Genomic DNA, 18,785 nt, shown 5'->3' with positions numbered 1-18,785 from the left:
GTTCCCTGGGCACCCCCGGACCACCACGACAGAACATGGCTGGGACCCGCCCCGGACAGCAGCTCTGCTCCGTGTGGTCTCGGCATTTAGAGGGCTGAATGTGCGGCAGGAAGACACGCCAGACAAGAGCAGCAGCTCAGGGACCGCCGGGAGGAGACCCAGAGCTACGATGAACAAGGCTTCATCCAGGAAGAAACACGTTAGCAGCTAACGTTGCAAACGGAGAAGCACTCAGGAGCTTTCCAGGTCAGTATGTGGGTGCCTTGGCCCCGGGGGGTGAGAGGAGCGGAGAAATGGAAAGCACGGCCCACACGCTGACCTGAGGTCCATTAACAGGCGTGCTGTCCTGACCAAGCACAGCGCATGCCTGGAGCTCAGACCCCAGGGGCCATGGTCTGCCTGCTGTCATGATCGAGCAAGCAGAGCAGCACCAAGAGCGTGCAGGGTCTCAGTGCGCTTGAACCTCATTACTGTGAGGCGCTGCCCTGATCTACAGACCGCATCCCACAAGGCGCACCAGCCTGAGCCCTAACGAGTGCAGTGGAGGCTACTCGCAGGTAACCCAGTTACTGTTGGCAACAACTGCATAATTATGCCCGTCAGCTTGTGGCTACTGATTAAAAACACGGTATCTTTGAAGCTATTCTCGGAATGTTAGGACGGTTTCACCTCAGACTCCCTTATGCTGACTGTACAAAACTGCACACACCACACAGCGATACGTACACAGCAGGCGACCCCAGCATGCTCCTCTCCACGAGGCAGTAGAGATGCAGATTTGCCATAACGAACGCCAGCTCCTCCTCCCTCTGCAAAGGCAATTAAAAGAAGACATGTGTCAGCAGAAATATTTTCATTGTTCACAGGGTCACTGTTTCTGATCTCAGCACATGCATCTCACAGAGAGATGTGGTTTCTTACCATCTAAGACCCCGCAGCACTAACTCACCATCACTGCCTGATAAGACTTAAGACGTCACAGTGACGGCAGGACCACGAGGCACCCGAGACGCACAGTGCATGGAACCAGAACCATTAACACCCCAGCACTCGTGAAGCATCAGAGTGCCCTGTGACATAAGCTGACTGTGAGAATATACACTGTTAATTCCAGGTTGTTTCGAAGGCTTTTCAGAGATGAAGGGAACGCCTGCGAGACCTCCACCATGGGGTCAGCCAGAGTCCTGGCATCTGTGCGGCCAGCCCAGGTGGACCGACTCACGAGCCCAGAGCAAGCCACATGCGGCCTGGTCCACAGTCGCTGCACGCGGAGGGAGGGTGGGAGGAAGAGCAGAGGCCACGGCAGGACGAGGGGAGAAGCGGTCTGGAGGCTGGCATGGGGGCCTGGGCGCCGCCTGGTCATCGTGAACACGTGTGAACTGTTCTCACAACCAGCCTGTTCACAGGCCACAGCCACAGGGGCAAGCCGGCCTGGCCACGTGGGGAGGACACTGTCGCCCCTCACTGCCACGACCGCCCAGGGGATGAGGAGGAGCTGGCTGACTGGAAACGGCCCTGGGGAAAGCAAACGCCTGGCGGGCTGCTCCCCCACCATGAACAGAGACACCAGTGAGCCCCCCGGGTGAAACGGGCAGGAAGAAGCTTCCACAGAGGAAGGGCACAAAGGAGCGGCAGGCAGGAGCGTGGACTGCCTGGAGGAGACAGGACATCCTGGGAAATCACAGGGTGACGGGAACCCAGCACATGGGCAGGAAGGGCTCATGCCGTGGGCGTAAGCAGCAAAGGGACCCCGGGTGGAAACGTGGAGTCGTGAGGGGGCAGCAGGAACCGCACCCTCTGCCCCATGTTCGAGGGGAGCGATGGGGGTGTGGATGGGAGGCTGCGGGGCAGGTGCACGCCGGGCTCACCTTCCAGAGCCCAACCACCAGGCCAGGGGGCAGGCAGAAGACCCGCATCAGCCTGTCACCACCCACCGCGCTGGACTCGGTCAGCTGGCTCAGCTGGTACTTGGTGATCAGAGAGTGCCATCGGGGTCTTTGAACGTCATGCAAAGAAAGCAGAGAGGAACATGAGCGCTGGCTGGCCCGTGCTGCCAACGCTCTTCAGTGCATCTAGAAAGACTTCTAGGAACCTCTAACCATGCGCAGGTAGCTCGTAGGGAGAGACAACCTGCATAAATAAAAGGCAAACCAGGTAAACCAGAGTTCTCCCCGCCCCTGCCCTCGCTGCAGTGAGCGGCAGCATCGCCCAGGGGCGAGGGGAGGGGCCGTCCTCACAAGCCTGGACACCACCGCCACCAGGAGCAGAGCCTCAAAGTACGGCCCTCGGTAATGCAGATGAAATCCCTTAAATGGCAAAAAAGGAGCAGTCCACTGGGCTACCTGAAAGCAGAATACCTCTTCAAGTTACTGTCAAGAACAACTCAGAAAGAGTGGAAGTTGTTAACGTCAGAAAATAAATTTAAACCAAAATTACAAGGGTTTTCATGAACGAGATGCAGCGTGAACTCTGTTAGGATTGAGAGTCTGAGAGTAAATAACTCCCACGTGCAGAACACAGCTCAGCGCTACTGCTCATGACACAGATCAACAGAAGGAAACCACGCTATCGGTTCACCGCAGCAGACAGAAGTGTCTCTCCTTCCCGGAGGCAATCCGGGAAACCGGGAGGGGAGAGGAGCGCGCAGTGGCCAGTTGACACAGCTCAGCTGCCATCAGAGGGAGCTCTCGAAGGAGCGGGGGCCCCTCCAGCACCTAAGGCACATGCCTGCTGGTGATGGGTGTTCAGATGTTCGTTAGGCAGAGCATGTAAAAACCAGGGTGTCCCACTGTGCACTCTCTGAAAGCAGAGGGGCTGTAAGCGTGGAAACCAGACCCCTCCGTGGCTACCTAACCACCTGAGCCCCTCACCCAGCTTCTTGTGCAAAAAACACAGGTTAGGTGAGTATGGGTGTGAGGCAACGATCTAAAAATACACCAAGTGCGGGCCGAATACCCTGGGAGAAGCTGAACACCAGGCTGGGGACCGAGTGTAGAGTTAGGAGAACCAGAGCTGAATGCTTAGCTCCAACCCTGCACACCGTCTCAGCGTGACTATACCTGTGTCCCGGGAGACCGCCCCTGCCTTGGAGGACGGGCGGGCGGGAGATGACAGGAGAGCCCCTCCCTAGAGCGCGCAGCACCCAAGGAGCTCCGGGGCGGCAGCCACTGCGATGAAGTCGCCAACGTGGATGCAAGTGGCCGAGGCTGGGAAAACACCCCGACAGGAGCCTGACACCCCAGCCCTCAGACCACGACTCCAGACAGGTTTGATAACCACCACAGGGGCCATGCCAGTCCCCATTGGCCTTGGCCTTACAATTCACTCTGACGCAGACACTAAGGCTGACGGTGACCCGACATTTCTCAGAAGTCCGGGAGGCAGAGCATCCCCTGAAGAACAGAGGACACCGGGGACGCAGCATAACACGTTCGACCAGGAAGGCACGTGTTACAGGGATGTGCAAACTGGAACTCACATAAATAAGGCTTTCATTGTTTAAAAACAAAGTCATCATGGAGGAAGCAAAATAAAAATCACTGTGTCTCTCCTTTGCCATCACACAGATGCATACAAGCGTTTGTATTTCTGCACCATGGACACACCTGCTCACAAACCTGCAACAAACGTGTCAAGCAAAACAGAGTCCTGAGAAGCACTTTCAGAGTTTGTTCACCACCGCTGATCAAATAAATGCTGGCTGAAGTTCAGTGAGTTTTAATGGAAATAAATTACATTAAATGAATTTTCACAGTGAGTTCTAGCTTTCTGTCACTGTGCAGTATTGGGTATTCCTGACTTGGATGACAATTTCAGGAACATAGTATCTTTGAGTGAGTTTACAGTTCAACACCATCCATTTATGAACGTTCATAAGCGTTTTACTTTGATGCAAACTGTTCTGTCCTCATCCCTATAAACATAATCTCATGATGTGCCAATAAGGTACTGTTCAGTCACACTGGTACAGAGGCTGCAGACTCACTCTCTGAAAACGATTTCACAGTGCATAAAACGTAAACACTGCAGAAGAAAAATCTGGGGTCCACCATGATATCAGGTAGAATTTCAGAGAGTCATGCAAATAAAGATACCACTCCAAAAAAGTAGCTGTTCCCAAAATATCTTCGGTTAATATAGCCAGGGGAACTGATGCCAATATTTTCCTTCACAGTAGTAAGAATATTTTCGGAATACAATAAAACCTGGACTCACTAGCACTAGGAATACGACACCCCTACGGTCACAGCATGACAACCGGACCAGTGATCACGGGAAGAGCCCTCAGAGAGCCAGCGCCAGAGGCAGGACCACAGAAGAGGGGCTCGGCTACAAACTGCAGAATCGTCTCTACATCCAGGGACACCGGGAAAGAAGACAGTTCTACTGAGCAGAAGGCAGATGCTGCAGTGAGATCTCAACACCTTCCGCGGCAGGGGCTGGGAGAGGAGCCTGTGGTGGGGCTGTGGCTCGAAGGGCGGCGAGAGCAGTGCGCTGAGAGGTCAGAGGGGCTGGGGGCGGGAGAGAAAGCGGCGCCAGAGAAGGCAGCCGCCACCTCTGCATTGCCACACATGTACAGCCAGGAGCTCAGGAAACCACACGTGACAACATCCAGCTTAGAAAAGTCAGCACGACCAAGTTCTTGGGAAAACCAAAAGCCTAAGAATGAGTGTGAACCCAGGGCACAGCTACCTCACAACGGAATAATAATAAGGACTCAATAAGCACCAGCAATAAGACACATAAGACCCGATGTAGGTGCAGCAATAAGACCCGATGTTCGCACTGGACGGTGAAATTCTGTGGTCTCACAGCAGCCATGCACACTAAACACTGCATCACAGCCAGCCTCACCCCATCCACAGGTGAGAATGTGGAGACTTGGAACAGCAAGCCGTCTGCACTAGGTGACACGATGAGCGAGTTCAACAGAAAAGCACAGAAAATAGTGACTGTACGATCTAACGCGTAAACCATGATTACTGTATCATTTACTAAAGAAGGAAAATATAATCGTTTTATATGTCTCTGTGTTAAAGTGCTTTTAAAACTAAAAAACTCAGTCAGCCACCTATTATCCAGGCAATTGTCACGAAAAAACCATTCCTAAGCCATGGACAGGGCTTCCCTGACGGCTCAGTGGAAAAGAACCTTCCTGCCAATGTAAAAGATGCAGGTTCAGTCCCTGAGTCGGCAAGGTCCCCTGGAGAAAGAAAAGGCAACCCACTCCAGTATTCTGGCCTGGAACACCCCACAGACAGAGGAGCCTGGGGAACTACAGTCCACGGGATCACAGAGTTGGACACGACTGAGCAACTAAACAACAACAATCAGCTTGTCGATGCGATAAGCCCCTTCTTTTCCTATTCGACAGTAACCCAGAATGAAAGAGAAGGCTTGAAGATGCAATCAGATCAAAACATACCACTGATACTTTTTAACGACGAAAGGCAGGCCAAGTGTCGTTCCACGTGACACGGCCTCACCCGGCAGCACGCACCTGATCCTGCTGGGGGTTCTGGACTGGCCCATGAACACCGGCGTCACCCCACACAGGTCCAGGGTGGACAGCGTGGCCAGAGGCGGCCAGTCCTTGCCGTACCAGATGACGGTGACCGAGGAGTCGTTGACAGAGAGGTCGGCGTGCTCCATGGTGTACTCTCGCCCATCGGCTGCTCTCAGGATGATCACCCAGCCCAGGCCAGACACTCTGAAGACAGAAGAGCGGGCGAGAAGGTCTGCCTCCTGTCATCTCTAAAGCACCTGGAACCCTAGAAGCCCAAGCTCCTAGCACACACCTGACCCGAGTTTTCAAGCCGTAGCAGCTCTCTCTAGGGACCTGCCCCCTCACGTCACAAACACCTGTGGAACTGCTGCTCTGTGCCAGGAGCCAGTGACACACAGATGAAGACGGCCAAGGCTCTGCCCGTTCAGCAGGGCCCTGAATCTCCCGCTTCATTAGAGCCGACTGCCAGGCCTCACAAAACCTTTGGACCATACGTATGGGGTGGGAAAATACGATTCATTTTACAGGTACACAAAACCAGAAAACATCCAACAGTCCCTCCCCGTGTAAGCTGTGTGTGGGACCTGTATGCACAGTACTCGGGGCTCAGGCTAACGCGAGGCCTACCTAAGGGCCTCCTTGGTCTTCACCGGGAGGCCTGTGTGGGGGTGCAGAGGTTTGAGAACCCGCGCTAGAGCCGCCTTTACAGACGCTATCTGTTTTGTAAGATACTCTTTCTTCCAATATCCAGCTTCTTTATCCCCCGCTGACAGTAAGTTCACAGACAAGTCTGTCTTCTCTGCCGGATCAACTCTCCAATGAGATCTTCTAGGTGAAAAGGCAGTTGAGTAGATTCTGATCCAAATAAAACTGGGGGAGGAGAGGAAACAAACGCGTTAATGAAGAGACACTGCCATGCACCTGCGACGAATGTTAGAGAACAATCACGCAACAGCTTTACGTGATTTAACAGCTAGTCAAGTAACTGTTACCTACTTAGTTCCACGACCAAGTCAAGCTAAACGTTCACAGCTGTTAAGTGTCGACATGAAGGTTAGCGTTTTAGATTCACCAGCCCTAGAGACACACACTAACGGGAAAAGCGTGCTTCCCAGGGCCGAGGGAGACAAGCGGTCTCGCGTTACCCTGGTGTCATCCCAAATAAGAGCTGCCCTCTCACACCAATAATCGAACAGGCCTAATACAGGAGAGAGCAAGAAGGGTGCACAGTGTGACTTCCTAGCTTATATCATGCATGTCTTTGAAAAGATCAGAAAGCAGTTTTATGCATACACACACATGTACACACACAGAGAGAGAAACGCTGATGGTGACTGACACGTTTCTGATTTTTTAACAATGAACGTGGACTGCTTGCACAAAGAGGAAAAACTGAAGACGGTTAATAACACCTAACAGCAGCTAACATTTCAGAGCACTAGCCCTGAGCACACTTCAGCACTTCGCAGGCACTCACTCACTTCACCCTTCCAGCAAACCCAGGAGGTGGCGGCTACGACTGTCCCCACTGCACAGACGATGTGACTGAGGCCCAGCTGCAAGGTGCCCGGCCCAGGTCTGTGTTCACTGGTGACAGAACCACCACCGAATCCTCACAGCCTCAACCCCTGCCTGTCCCTGACTCTCAGCAGCACGGAGACATAGGCGCCAACAATCATATCCACACCCAGAGCACCCACCAGCCGGGGCGCTGGAATTCCAACACCACTCTGACCCAGAGGAGGCAAAGGGCCGGGCGTCACAGGAGTGGAGCAGTGTTATGGGCTAAGCCGGGGATTCCCCTCACCAAAACTCTCCATCAGGAAGGAAAGGCACTCAGGAGGGAAACTAAGGCAGGAGTTAACAGAGGGTTTCCTGGTATGAAGGGCGAAATTTACATAATTATTGACTAATTCCTGTCTCATTTCTAATGAATGCAAAAAAGGATGATCTGCAGGAGGCCTGGGAGGCAAGACTTCTGGAGGGGAAGGTCTGGAGGGGTCAGCCTTTTCAGACAGCGTAGTAAGAGCGATCCTCCAACACTCTCACTACAGGACTTCCCAGCAAACAAGCCAGCAGTCAGACCCCTACCCACTACCAACATCGCTTTCTAGAATGAGTTTTTCTAGTCATTTCTCCCCTCACAAAATCATTTCACTCCAAGGTTTCTGTCTTCACGTTTCAGCTCAAAATTTTACAGGCTTTCGTACATGGACTAACAGATACAAAATAATGATCAGTTGAGAACACCCAGGTAATCTGAGCTCTTTCAGCAAAATCCCTTGAGAAGATGCTTGCTTCTGAAAACTCCCTTTGCATAAATGCCTGTTCGTGCTTTCTTCTGATTTACTCAGGTCACTCCACTTCAGTGTTCTTCTACTTCAACAAGATCTCCACTGAACCCCAAACTTCCCACCCCCCGCTCCACAGGAACTGCGGCTCATTCTGTTTCCCACAAGCTCCAGCGCCCACAAACTACAGAAGATAGGCCGGGAGGGCGTGAGGGGCAGGGCAGTGACGCCACACCCTCGGCTGGCCACAGGTACCACCCTACACTGTAACACACGTTATCTCACTTAATTCACCATCAGTGGAGCCTCAAGAGAATAAAAAACATCCTACACAATTAAAATATTCAATACTACGTATATTGTTCCACTTCACTATTTATAAAACACAAAGGTCAAGCTTAAGAGGCTTTTAGACAGTCCCTAAACCCAAAAACATTCATTTCTTGATCACAAAATGCCCAACCTGGTTAAAAAGCTAGAGCAGACTGAAGGGCAAGAGCTATCTGACTATGAGCCATGCACAGAAGAATTCCATCAGGTTGGTCAGGAAATGGGGCAAATTTTACGTTCTGATAAACAGTGTTTCCCAGAGGACTGGAGAGAGCCAGGTTCAGCCCTATCCAGGCTTCCCTGTGACCCCCCACCACCACTGCAGAGCCCGGGGCTCATGCCGAGGGCTGCCCCATGCAGGTGGGGGGGACAGCGCCCCAAACAACAGGGGCAAAGGGAGACCCCACCCTCCTGACGCATCTCCCCGTAAGTCAACAGTGTAACTTGTCACGGGATGGCTCCTGTCTTCTCTTCAAACAAGGCTCAGAAAGTATCACCAACTTCTCAGGAACATTCATGGTTTACCTATTCACTTGTTAACATGAAGTTGTTTAATGAAGTCTGGCTGTGAAATCAGACTGTAACCCTTAAGAATACAATTCAACTTATCCCACTAAGACTCTCCTCCATAAAGAGAACAAACACGAGGGTAACTTCAGAAGAAGCTCAGATTTTTACAGCACAACCACTTCCAAGCAAGTGGGATGGACAGATAACCAACAACAGAAGTGCAAAGAATCTAACCACAGCTGAGGCTCCCAGGCTGCTGAGAGCCCAGGGCCTGCACCCCGTGGGCCTTGGACCGAGGGGACAGAGCCTAAGAAACTTACGGCTTAGTACTTAGCAGCAGTAGCAGCAGCACTTTATCTGAATAGTCTCAGTTCTGTCCTTGAATTAAGTAAGAACTCCCAAGAAGCTACAGCTCTGGTCATTTAGTCAACCCCTTCCTTGAAATACGCCTCACTGCTCTTTGCTTCAGTGAATGTCTTCATCTCTGAGGGTCACCAAGGGAGAGACACACAAAACTTGCTTTCCATTCATTCTCGAGCTATCTCAGGAACTGACACTACACATATATACTGACACAGACACGTATTTTCTCATACAGGAAATATGTTTTTTAAGTTAACAGATAAAAAAACCACCCTGACCAACCAGAGAATGACATATGTCCCCTTCTTATTATGAGAATGTGGCTGGAAAGATTTTTAACACAGATTCTAGAACACAGAATTTAAATCTGCAGAAATGTACACCAGGGATCCGATACTTTTTTCGCCTTCCCGCTGGCTCTGATGCAGCTGTTGTGGGCCCCGCACTGAGGAGCGCTGTGCAGCTGTGTCTACATACCACAGCCCTCCCCTGTCCCTCTCCACCCCCTCACCGAGTAAACCACTCCTGAAATCCACATTCCCCTCCGTCATGCTCTCTGCCCTGGTTGACATGGGGTTTCTGTGTGGGACCTTCTGATGTTGAAGAGAGAGGGGCGTCACAGCCAAGACCCCACGACGATTGCCAGAAGCTGGGCAGAGCCCACTTCTCACCCTCGAGACAACGTTCTGAGCCGCCTACAGAGATCACAGCAACAGCACAGAAGAAGGGGTTTCACCCCTCTTCCCAGGGACCCCCCCCCCACCAGCCCGGGGGCTCTGCGGGCCTCTTCCCCGGGGCAGAGGCTCCCTGGGCACGCTCTGTCCTCCCTGCCCTCCCCTCACGCCCCTGCACCAAGCACGTCCCACGGCAGGCGGGTTTCGGGGAGCCCCTCCCTTGTCTTCCTGCGGGGTCTGCTCCACAAGGCGCAGCAGGGCGGGTCAGGGCAGGTCCCACAGCGGCGCTGCGGGCTGTGGGGAAGCCTGCCCACCTCTGGGGGAGAGCGAGTCCTCCCAGACAACAGACCTGACGCCACTTTCTCCAACAGCTTCATTGAGAACAAGCGGGACCTTTTCCAGTTCACGCAAAGAGTATCCCTTTCCTAAAACGCAGAAGGGCAAACCTTTGAAAACTTCACCCGGGAGACATACATCTGAAACAAACTCTCGAAATTCTTCTACATTCTCAAAAATGGCTCAGAAGCTCTCGCCAGTTTTCACAACTTCCATCAAAATGCCACTGGACACGCCAGCAACGTGCAGTCTCCTTACTTGTCGTTGGCCAGGTGATAGAAGCGCCTGTTCACGCACCCGGCGCACAGCAGGGCCGCCGCATCCAGGTAGGACAGGATCTTCAGCAGGACCTCTGAGGGCAAACTGGGGGCGGGGGGAGGAGAGGAGTCAGAGCAGCTTCCAGAAAACACCTGGCCATTCATCTGCCAATGCAAGTGGCCCTTTCTGTGCAAGAGTCCCAGGGCTCCCATCTTGGCTCTGCCAGTGTCTCTCCCTCTCCCCTCGTTGAGCAGCAGGGACACGGGCAGAGACGCAAACGAGGCAATGTCAGAAAGCAGACGGTGTCGCACCTCTGAGCGTAAAGGCCCACAGGGAGAACAAGGCCCGCCCCTCCCCTGGGCCTTCGGGCTGCCTCCCTCGCCCCCGGCCCCAGCACCCGGCTCCGGCAACACGTGCAGGCCCCCCGCCCACTGCCCCACTGCACTGCCCCTGTCTGGAGGCTCTTCCCCAGGCCCTGTCGTCTCCGTGTTCACTTCTCAGCTTAAATGTCAGCTCCTCAAGAGACATCTTGCCTGACCATCCTGCCCTACTAATCTGGATTAAAGAGTCCATTTGCTTTCTGGACAGCACGTACCCCAATTTATAATCCACTCCTTGTTTCAATCTGGGTCCTCCACAGGACTGGAAGCCTCATGAGAACACATGTGAGTGGCTCACCAACTGCCTCCTTCCCCAAGCAGAGCGTTTGGTTCAGAGAAGGCCCTCGGGTACCCATGGACAGATCAGCTAAAGCGATATTTGTTCTAGTTCTCCTATCAGATTATTGTATGACGAGTCTATTCCCAGAGAAGAATAAGAAGACAACTCTTGAGAGTGCCTTGGATAACAACATGACACCAGTCAATCCTAAAGGAAATCAATCCTGAATTGGAAGGACTGATGCTGAAGCTCCAATACTTTGGCTGCCTAATGCAAAGAGCCTACTCGTTGGAAAAGACCCTGATGCTGGGAAAGACTGAAGGCAGGAGAAGGGGATGACAGAGGATGAGATGGTTGGATGGCATCACCAACTCAATGGACATGAGTTTGAGCAAATTCCAGGAGATAGTGAAGGACATGGAGACGCGTGCTGCAGTTCATGGGACTGCAAAGAATCAGACATGACTGAGTGAATCAACAATGACAAAATTCCCAGAGTGAATGGTTAGGGTTAAAGTTTAAATTCATGTCCTCAATTAAATCTTTCTTTTTTGGCTTTTCCTTTCTTTTTAAAAACATAGTACAAGTGTGGACACTGTTACCTGAGCTAGTTATGATGCAGTGTTAAAAGTCCAAAACTTGAACTCAGGCTTTATGTACGAATCCACGTTCTGTAGCACGTGGACTAGGTGAGCCCGCTCCCCGCCCTGTAAGATGGCCCCGGTGGTGCCGACTTTCCAGGACTGCACACAACACTGAGCGCACAGCCGCTGCTCCAGAGATGTTAGTGCAGTGCGAAGCAAAATATTTTTGTCACTTTCTACAGATCTTGTTGTTCAGGGTCACAGAACGGAACCTGACGTGACAGAAAAGGGCGTCCCAAATCCTGAAAGCCAAGTAGGTCAGAGACCTCCTGAGCTCTCCAAAGGACACAATTTAATCTTCTTTCTCCTTTCTCAAGGGTCTTTATCAAGTGGAAAGTGAATAATTGTGAAGAACATTTTTTAAAAAGGAAAATTAAATGCACTTGTCACTTCTACAAGTTCGGCTTCATGAAACTAGTCTGACGATGACGGTGACAGGCTGTGATGACTCATAGCCAGCTCTCCACGCTGTACATTCTCCCCACACACGTCTATTCTTAGAGAGCTCAAAATAGCAACCTGGTGTACCCGGCACTAAACTTTCTCTAATAACGCGGCCCTTGCAGCCCTGAGCTGCGGCAGAGCACCTCACCCCTTACCTGTCCAGGGATGCAGAGCAGCCTGTGCTGGGCCTTCTGCAGACCTTGTCCTGCCGGGCACGGCGACTCAGGGCAGCGGGGCCTGCAGGCAACATGGCTCCTGGCCTCATTCTGAAAGCAGACGTGGAAAATACTAATTACAAAGGTGAACTGTCCGTTCCCCTCTGCAAAACAGAAAGGATTCATACACTCCAAAGACAACTCGCTGTGAAACTTCGTCTACAGAAGGCAGGGGGGTGGGGGTGGGGGGGCAGTTAGACATTCAGTGTTCTGAGCAAACCTGAAGGCTGGGCTGACTCTGCTGCATCTTATAAACCATCAGCAAACCAAAAGGTGCTACAGAAAGAACTTAGTGGAAACAGTGAAGCAATTATCCTTGAATAAAAAATCAATACATTAAAAAAAAGAGTACTGAATGAAAACAAAAAGGGAAGATAAAATATGTCAACTGTCCAGTTTAAATAACACAATAGAAAAACAGTAAAGTTAACATCAGTTCAGTTCAGTCGCTCAGTCACGTCCAACTCTTTGCGACCCCATGAATTGCAGCACGTCTCAGTAGGGTTTAAAATAAAAAACACTTTAATTCCTGAACTGGATCTGGCACCATCTTCAGGTTTGCCCATCTTGGAGGGCTAACGAGCGGTTCCAGTTCCGGCTCTGGCAGTCACAGCTACAGGAGGACCAAACACCCACCTGCTAAAATCAATGTTCACTACAGTCACCCCTCAAGACAAGCCGTTCTCAACAGCAGCTGGGCAGGGACCTGAGATGCCCAGAAAGCCAGCAAGTGCACACCTCCCGGTGGACACGCTGCTTCTGCTGGGGCAATATGGAACCTGCTTCCTTACCTGCCCTCCACACACCTGACCCCCACCCCCCTGCCACACAGACACAGCGATCACTGACCCTCCCAGCCAGCACACCATTTCAGAATCAACCAGAACCTAGAGCACGCAGTATCCACATGCTTGGCTCACCAACCCTATGGCTCTGAGGATACACTCTGTTCACCACTGGTTTAATCACCCCATCCCATTTTTCCTACCAGATATGCGTGATGACTGGGGGGCAAAGGGAGGGTACCCCAAGAACTTGGAAGTCAGGGCAATAGTCTCTCTGGGAGCAGAAGAATGAAGTCCACATGGACAGATCTAGATGAAGGATGGCCCTGACCGTGAGCACAGCCTGATCTCAGGAGGCCTGGGGATGGTGCTGCCCACAGACTTGGCATCCCCTGGTGCCTGCCGTGGAGACACACATGCCAGGATGGACATGCCAGCAAGCACTCAAACAGCCTGATGATCCCCCAGGTGCTTCCGAGCAGCCAGAGCACAAGTTTCTCTTCCCTTGCTAGATTTTTCTCTTCACAAACGAGCATACTGGCTGGCACATGGCAAGCCCTCAGGAAACACTGTGACCCTCTGTGTGCTGGCATCTCAACCCAGGAGAGGCAGAGTACCGTCCAGTTCCTGCTGCCCCTCCATCCCGGCTTCATGCAGCAGAAGGCACTCAGGTGCTCTTCATCTTACCTGACTTCCTGGCCAAGTGCAGAGACGCAGAGTGGGACAGGGCAGGGCGAGATGCTCGTTTGGAAAGCTCTGCAATGCCCTCTCCCCCTTTAGTCAGAGAATCCCTCCTGGGCAGTAATTTTTATACTTCTACTGACATTTTTGTTTAAGCAAAGATTTCCATAGCCAACAAGCTTCAATTCCACTGATCTTGCTATACTGGCAACCAGAGGTAAAAGACAATTTCCTAATTGTCTTAATTTCCTAGGGCTGCCTTAACAAAGTGGGCTTCCCAGGTGGCTCAGAGGCAAAGATCTGCCTGCCATGTAGATGTCGTTTTGACCCCTGAATTGGGAAGATCCTCTGGTGAAGGAAGTGGCAACCACCCCACCCCCACCCCCAGTATTCTTGCCTGGGAAATCCCACGGACAGAAGAGCCTGGCAGGCCACAGTCCAGGGCGGGTCGTAGAGTCAGAAGAGACCGCGCAAACGTGCCTTACAGTACCTTGATCCAGGGTGGCTTCAAACAACAGAAACGCGTTGTCTCACAGACCTAGGGGCCAAACAGGAAAACCAAGGTGCAGGGAGGGCCATGCTCCCTCCCCAGGCTCCAGGACCTACTTGTCCCCGTCTCTTCCAGCTTCTGAGGGCGCTGACAGTCCTCCGTGCTCTCTGACTTGTGGCAGCTAAGCTAACCACAACCTCTGCTCCCTCCTGACAAGGCAGCCTTCCCTTGGTGTGTGTGTCTTCCTACACGGCAGCAGTTGCGTTCAGTTTAGGACCCACTCTGATCCAGCATGACCTCATCCTAGCTAATGACATCCGCAGAGACCCTAATTCCAAATAGAGGCCGATCCTTAGGTTCTGGGTAGACAAGAACTTGGGAAGAATGGGAGAAGGGGGCACAATACACAATTCAACACTACACACACAGTTTTTTAAAGCATTCCTTATTTTAAGCAGCTAACCAATCCTGCAAACTCTAGATAACCTGTGCTTCTTATACAAAGAAAATATCTTAAGGAGACAAAGGTTTCTGAGCTTACTTAAGCTTTGAAGGATTTTTTTTACTCTTCCATTTAGTAACAATATCTATCCAGTCCTGAATGGGTTACCTTTAGACCCCTACACAAGTGTGCCCAGAAGTCTGTGAGTCTGTACACAGGTAGATACTACTGACTGATGACTGAGGAGCGTCTCTCACAGATAGATACTATTTTATAACTTAAACAAATACTGCTGTGGCTGATCAAATACAAATTTGTTTAGAAGCATTAGTAAATTGATAACAGCTTTTTGCCATTATGTATTTCTTCAATCAAAAGATGAAAAAAAATCAAAACGATCACCCTAGGCCTTTCCAAGGAAACCGAAGAAAAGTAAATTAATAGATCTATCCATCAGTTTCAATCTAGCAAAGTGGCAAAGACCAAATAAACGATGACAAGGGTGGCCTGGCTGCAGATGGGCAGGCATTCTCCTTCACTAGTGTGAGCACAGATTGGTGCCAAGGGCAGGGAAAGTCAAGTCCTAGTATATACTGAGATCCTTCAAAGGCAGGTATTTTTTTAAGCCAAGAACTTCAGGTCTAGAAATATATCCCAAGGCAAAAAAAAAAAAAAAGAACCCAAAGAGTTCACTCAGGAATATGCATCTCAAAGTTGCCTACACTGGGAAAAGTACTAGAAACAGTATTTGGTTGTTGCTGTTAGTCGTTAAGTCGTGTGCAACTCTTTTGTGACCCACCAGGCTCCTCTGTCCATGGAATTCTCCAGGTAAAAATACTGGAGTGGGTCGCCATTCCTTTCTCCAGGGGATCTTCCTGACCCCGGGATCAAACCCGAATCTCCTGGACTGGCAGGTGGGTTCTTCACCGCTGAGCCACCAGGGAAGAAGCCCCTGGAAACAGTACAGGATCAGCTCTTTCCCATGGCCTCCATAAAGTAAGCAACATTCAGCCAGTTAAAATGGACAGTTGCAACACAGGTGGAAGTGTTTGCATAAAAACAAGTTCACAGCGTCTGCACAGCCTGCTTCCTCACCTCCTACATGCAGTGTGTACCTGCTTAGTTGCTCAGTCGCGTCTGACTCTCAAACATCACCGTCTCACCGAGGTCTTCCGGCCGTGCCCTCTAAACTCCAATCTGCACTTTACACACACATGGTGCTCCCCCCATTTTTTTCCTTAGCACGCATCACCAGACACCATCGCCCACCGCACTGGTGGAAGGGCTGTGCTGGCAGGGCTTCTGCATGAGGTCTGCTCGCTGCCTATTCTTCAGCACCCACAACACCCCCAGCATGAAGAAGGCATTCAATAAATATTTTCTAAATTAATAACACATTGATCTAAAATGCACATTCTATCAGCATACATTACAAAATCTTATGTTTGTATTTCTCTCTTCAGAGGAAAAAACCAAACACACACACACACAAAAAGAAAAGCAGTCTGCCAGGAAAGATAACAAGGTATTAACTGATAATACATCTGATTCACAAGATTAGGGGATTATAGAGTTTTTGGTGGTGCTTGTTTTTAAATAGAACTTGGAAGACTGGAGAGAACACAGTGTACTCTCTAATACTTCCTGTGTACTGAAAATGTAATGAATTGTAAGGGAGGGTTGTTGTTCTCATCTCAAAACTAAAAACCCCACACACAAGAAGGTCTGGGAGCACAGCTATCACAGCAAAAAACATCCTTTCAGCTGGAGCCTTCAATCTCAAAGCCCCCAAGCATTCTGGGCTCCAGGTCCTCTGAGCACACCCTGCAGAAACCTCAAAACTTCTTTAACATTGTTCCCCAAAACTGTTACACTAGTGTTCCAGGTCAAGAGGGAATTCCCGGCCCACTAGCTCATATCTGTTGGAAAAGTACAGCCTATTTATTTGTTCCTGTTTTGTTTTTCCATGATTAAACTAGATCTCCTGAGCCCCTCATTGCCAGAGCAGAAGACTGAGGCTCTAGTGAGGTAATTAAGTGACGACTGTGTCACCATACATCTTATCGTTTTGGACTTTGGCACCATTGAGAGCACATCTGCATTTCTCCATAAAATAAACTAACTGCACATTCTTCAGGGCTACACAGTTCACCAACAGGAAGTCCCATGCATGACATGAAGCTCTGTATGGCTACAAAGTTAAGCAGTGCGTATTAAGCTTTATAACTAGGAAGATAACATTTAGTTTAAAACCGATTTTTTTTTCAAGTGACAAACTTTACCTGATTGCTTTGAATTAAGTTCAGTATTTTAAAAACCTACTTTCTGGGCCTGATTCTTAATATCTGATAAATCAAAGAAATTAGACCAAGCAGAAATTACACCAACTTGACAGCTTTCTGTGATATTCTTACAGTTTAAGATATTTATTTATACAAATTCATATTTTGTGTTAAAAAGATCTAAACATATTAAACACTTTGTGTGATTCTTTGTTAAAATCTAATTTTTTCTGCCTCCAGACATTAAAAATAACCACTTACTTAGACTACAACCATTCTTAAGATCTGACTTTTCTTGACCAAGAAGAATTTATATACCACCAAATCACAGACTGCCATGCACACTTCCATGCCAGGCATAATTACAGGCATTCTAATTACATCATTTCAACAAGTTCACTCAACTTACAAAGTAATAGAAGATTCATCATGTAACAATCATCCTGCTTCCCACTAACAGAACCTTATATATAAAGACTAATTTTAGTAACAGTGGCAAATTGATTTAAAGTTCAATCTTCCTACTTTAAATTCCTGTCTTTCTTTCCTACATAATAGAAATTTTGCAGGCATTGTCGCCATTTTGTCACGAGGCTTGTGATATGTACAGCGTTTACAGCTATTCTCAAGAACCAACTATCACTGTAGTACCTAGCGAGGGGGGCCCTGCTTCTGAAACTAGGGTAAACGGGGTAATGGATCCCAGCAGGATGGACACGGGACACAGTCCTGGAGATTCAGGGGGAAAAAAATATACCTTAAGTAGTTGAGCTGGTAAGTAGTAGTCGTGTAGTGTTAGTCACTGCTTAGTAACAGAATCCTTTTCTATGCTTAAACACAGACATCTGGTTTATTAGAAGGCATAATATGGCAGACTTTCTATATCCATAAATCGAGATCTACAAGCAAAAAGAGAGTCTTCAAGAATGCAAACGGTCCTTAGCACTATTCCTCCACCTTGCAATCTAACTGGGAAGACCAGTCCAGAGCTGGGAACAGCTCAGGATGAAAGAAAGGGATATAATAAGACATGAAGACAGCACCAGGGATACTTCCTCTGACACCTGGGCCACTCACTCTGTGAAGTGGGCCACTGTTCTTGGAGTTAAGCTGAAGTTCCTTTTGGAAAGCAGTTGCCGCCTCCTGCGCCCTACCCCTTCCCGATCTCACTCCTCCAATCTCCTTCTGTGACTGCAGAAGAGGACCACCCTTCAGGCGCAGGGTACCCCAAGAGAACTGGAGCAAAGACGAGCCCCCTGTCACCAGAACAACAACAACAACACACATACACACACCCTCCTCCGCTTGGACAGGAAGACCGCAGAAGAGAATCAGGGAGCGAGCACCGAGGGGTGTCTGTCTATTAACAGAAGGCATCCCCCCAGGGTCTGCTCAGAAACGCAAACCTGGCCCTGATGGCGGAGGTGCAGCTCCCAGACCAACCTGCCTAACAGCGTTACCTGGTTAGGGGCTGAGTCCTCCGTTCCTGAACTGGGTGCAGGAGAGAAAATTGATTATGTTTTGATAAGTAGAATCGACTTTTATAAAGTCATAAAAAAGACAAAAACCCGGCCCCAGAATTAGGAAATAACTTCGGGAACACGCTTTGGAGGGGAGCCGTGCCGGCTACCCGGAGCGGGAGCGCGGAGATTCGCACCTGCCCCCGCAGGTGGGCGCGTCCACGCGGCGGCTCTCCGCGAGGGCTGCTCCAGGTGTAGGGCCTCGCACGCCCCCGTAGCCCCAAGGCCCACTAACTGAATGAACCGAGGAGACAGAATATTCCAGGGAAGCTCCTCGACTTGAACCGTGACTTGGGCTTACCCCAGGCTTCCAAGTTTTAGACACTGCCTCTCTCCGTCCTTCCAGACCTTTCC

General features: G+C 50.3%; 1 protein-coding gene across 5 annotated transcripts in view; it reads right to left on the bottom strand.

Moving 5' to 3' along the window:
* Positions 1–18,785, bottom strand: part of FBXO15 (F-box protein 15) — a 36,987-nt gene that overhangs the window by 17,806 nt on the left and 396 nt on the right. The window contains exons 2-8 of one of the 5 annotated variants that reach the window (XM_070778651.1): positions 18,733–18,779; positions 12,172–12,282; positions 10,269–10,373; positions 6,134–6,376; positions 5,501–5,710; positions 1,869–1,995; positions 727–809 (exon numbers count right to left, since the gene is read on the bottom strand). In XM_070778651.1, the coding sequence (XP_070634752.1) occupies positions 727–809; positions 1,869–1,995; positions 5,501–5,710; positions 6,134–6,376; positions 10,269–10,373; positions 12,172–12,282; positions 18,733–18,779 (926 nt within the window). Of the gene's footprint in view, positions 1–726; positions 810–1,868; positions 1,996–5,500; positions 5,711–6,133; positions 6,377–10,268; positions 10,374–12,171; positions 12,283–12,451; positions 13,047–14,187; positions 18,337–18,371; positions 18,636–18,732; positions 18,780–18,785 lie in introns of those variants that run through there. The other 4 variants (XM_070778653.1, XM_070778652.1, XM_070778654.1 and 1 more) reach the window with 4 other exon arrangements.

Source organism: Bos indicus, chromosome 24, assembly GCF_029378745.1.
Source record: "Bos indicus isolate NIAB-ARS_2022 breed Sahiwal x Tharparkar chromosome 24, NIAB-ARS_B.indTharparkar_mat_pri_1.0, whole genome shotgun sequence".
Taxonomy (NCBI): domain Eukaryota; kingdom Metazoa; phylum Chordata; class Mammalia; order Artiodactyla; family Bovidae; genus Bos; species Bos indicus.
The sequence above is the reverse complement of the archived record's forward strand: the minus strand, read 5'-3'. Positions and strand labels throughout refer to the sequence as shown.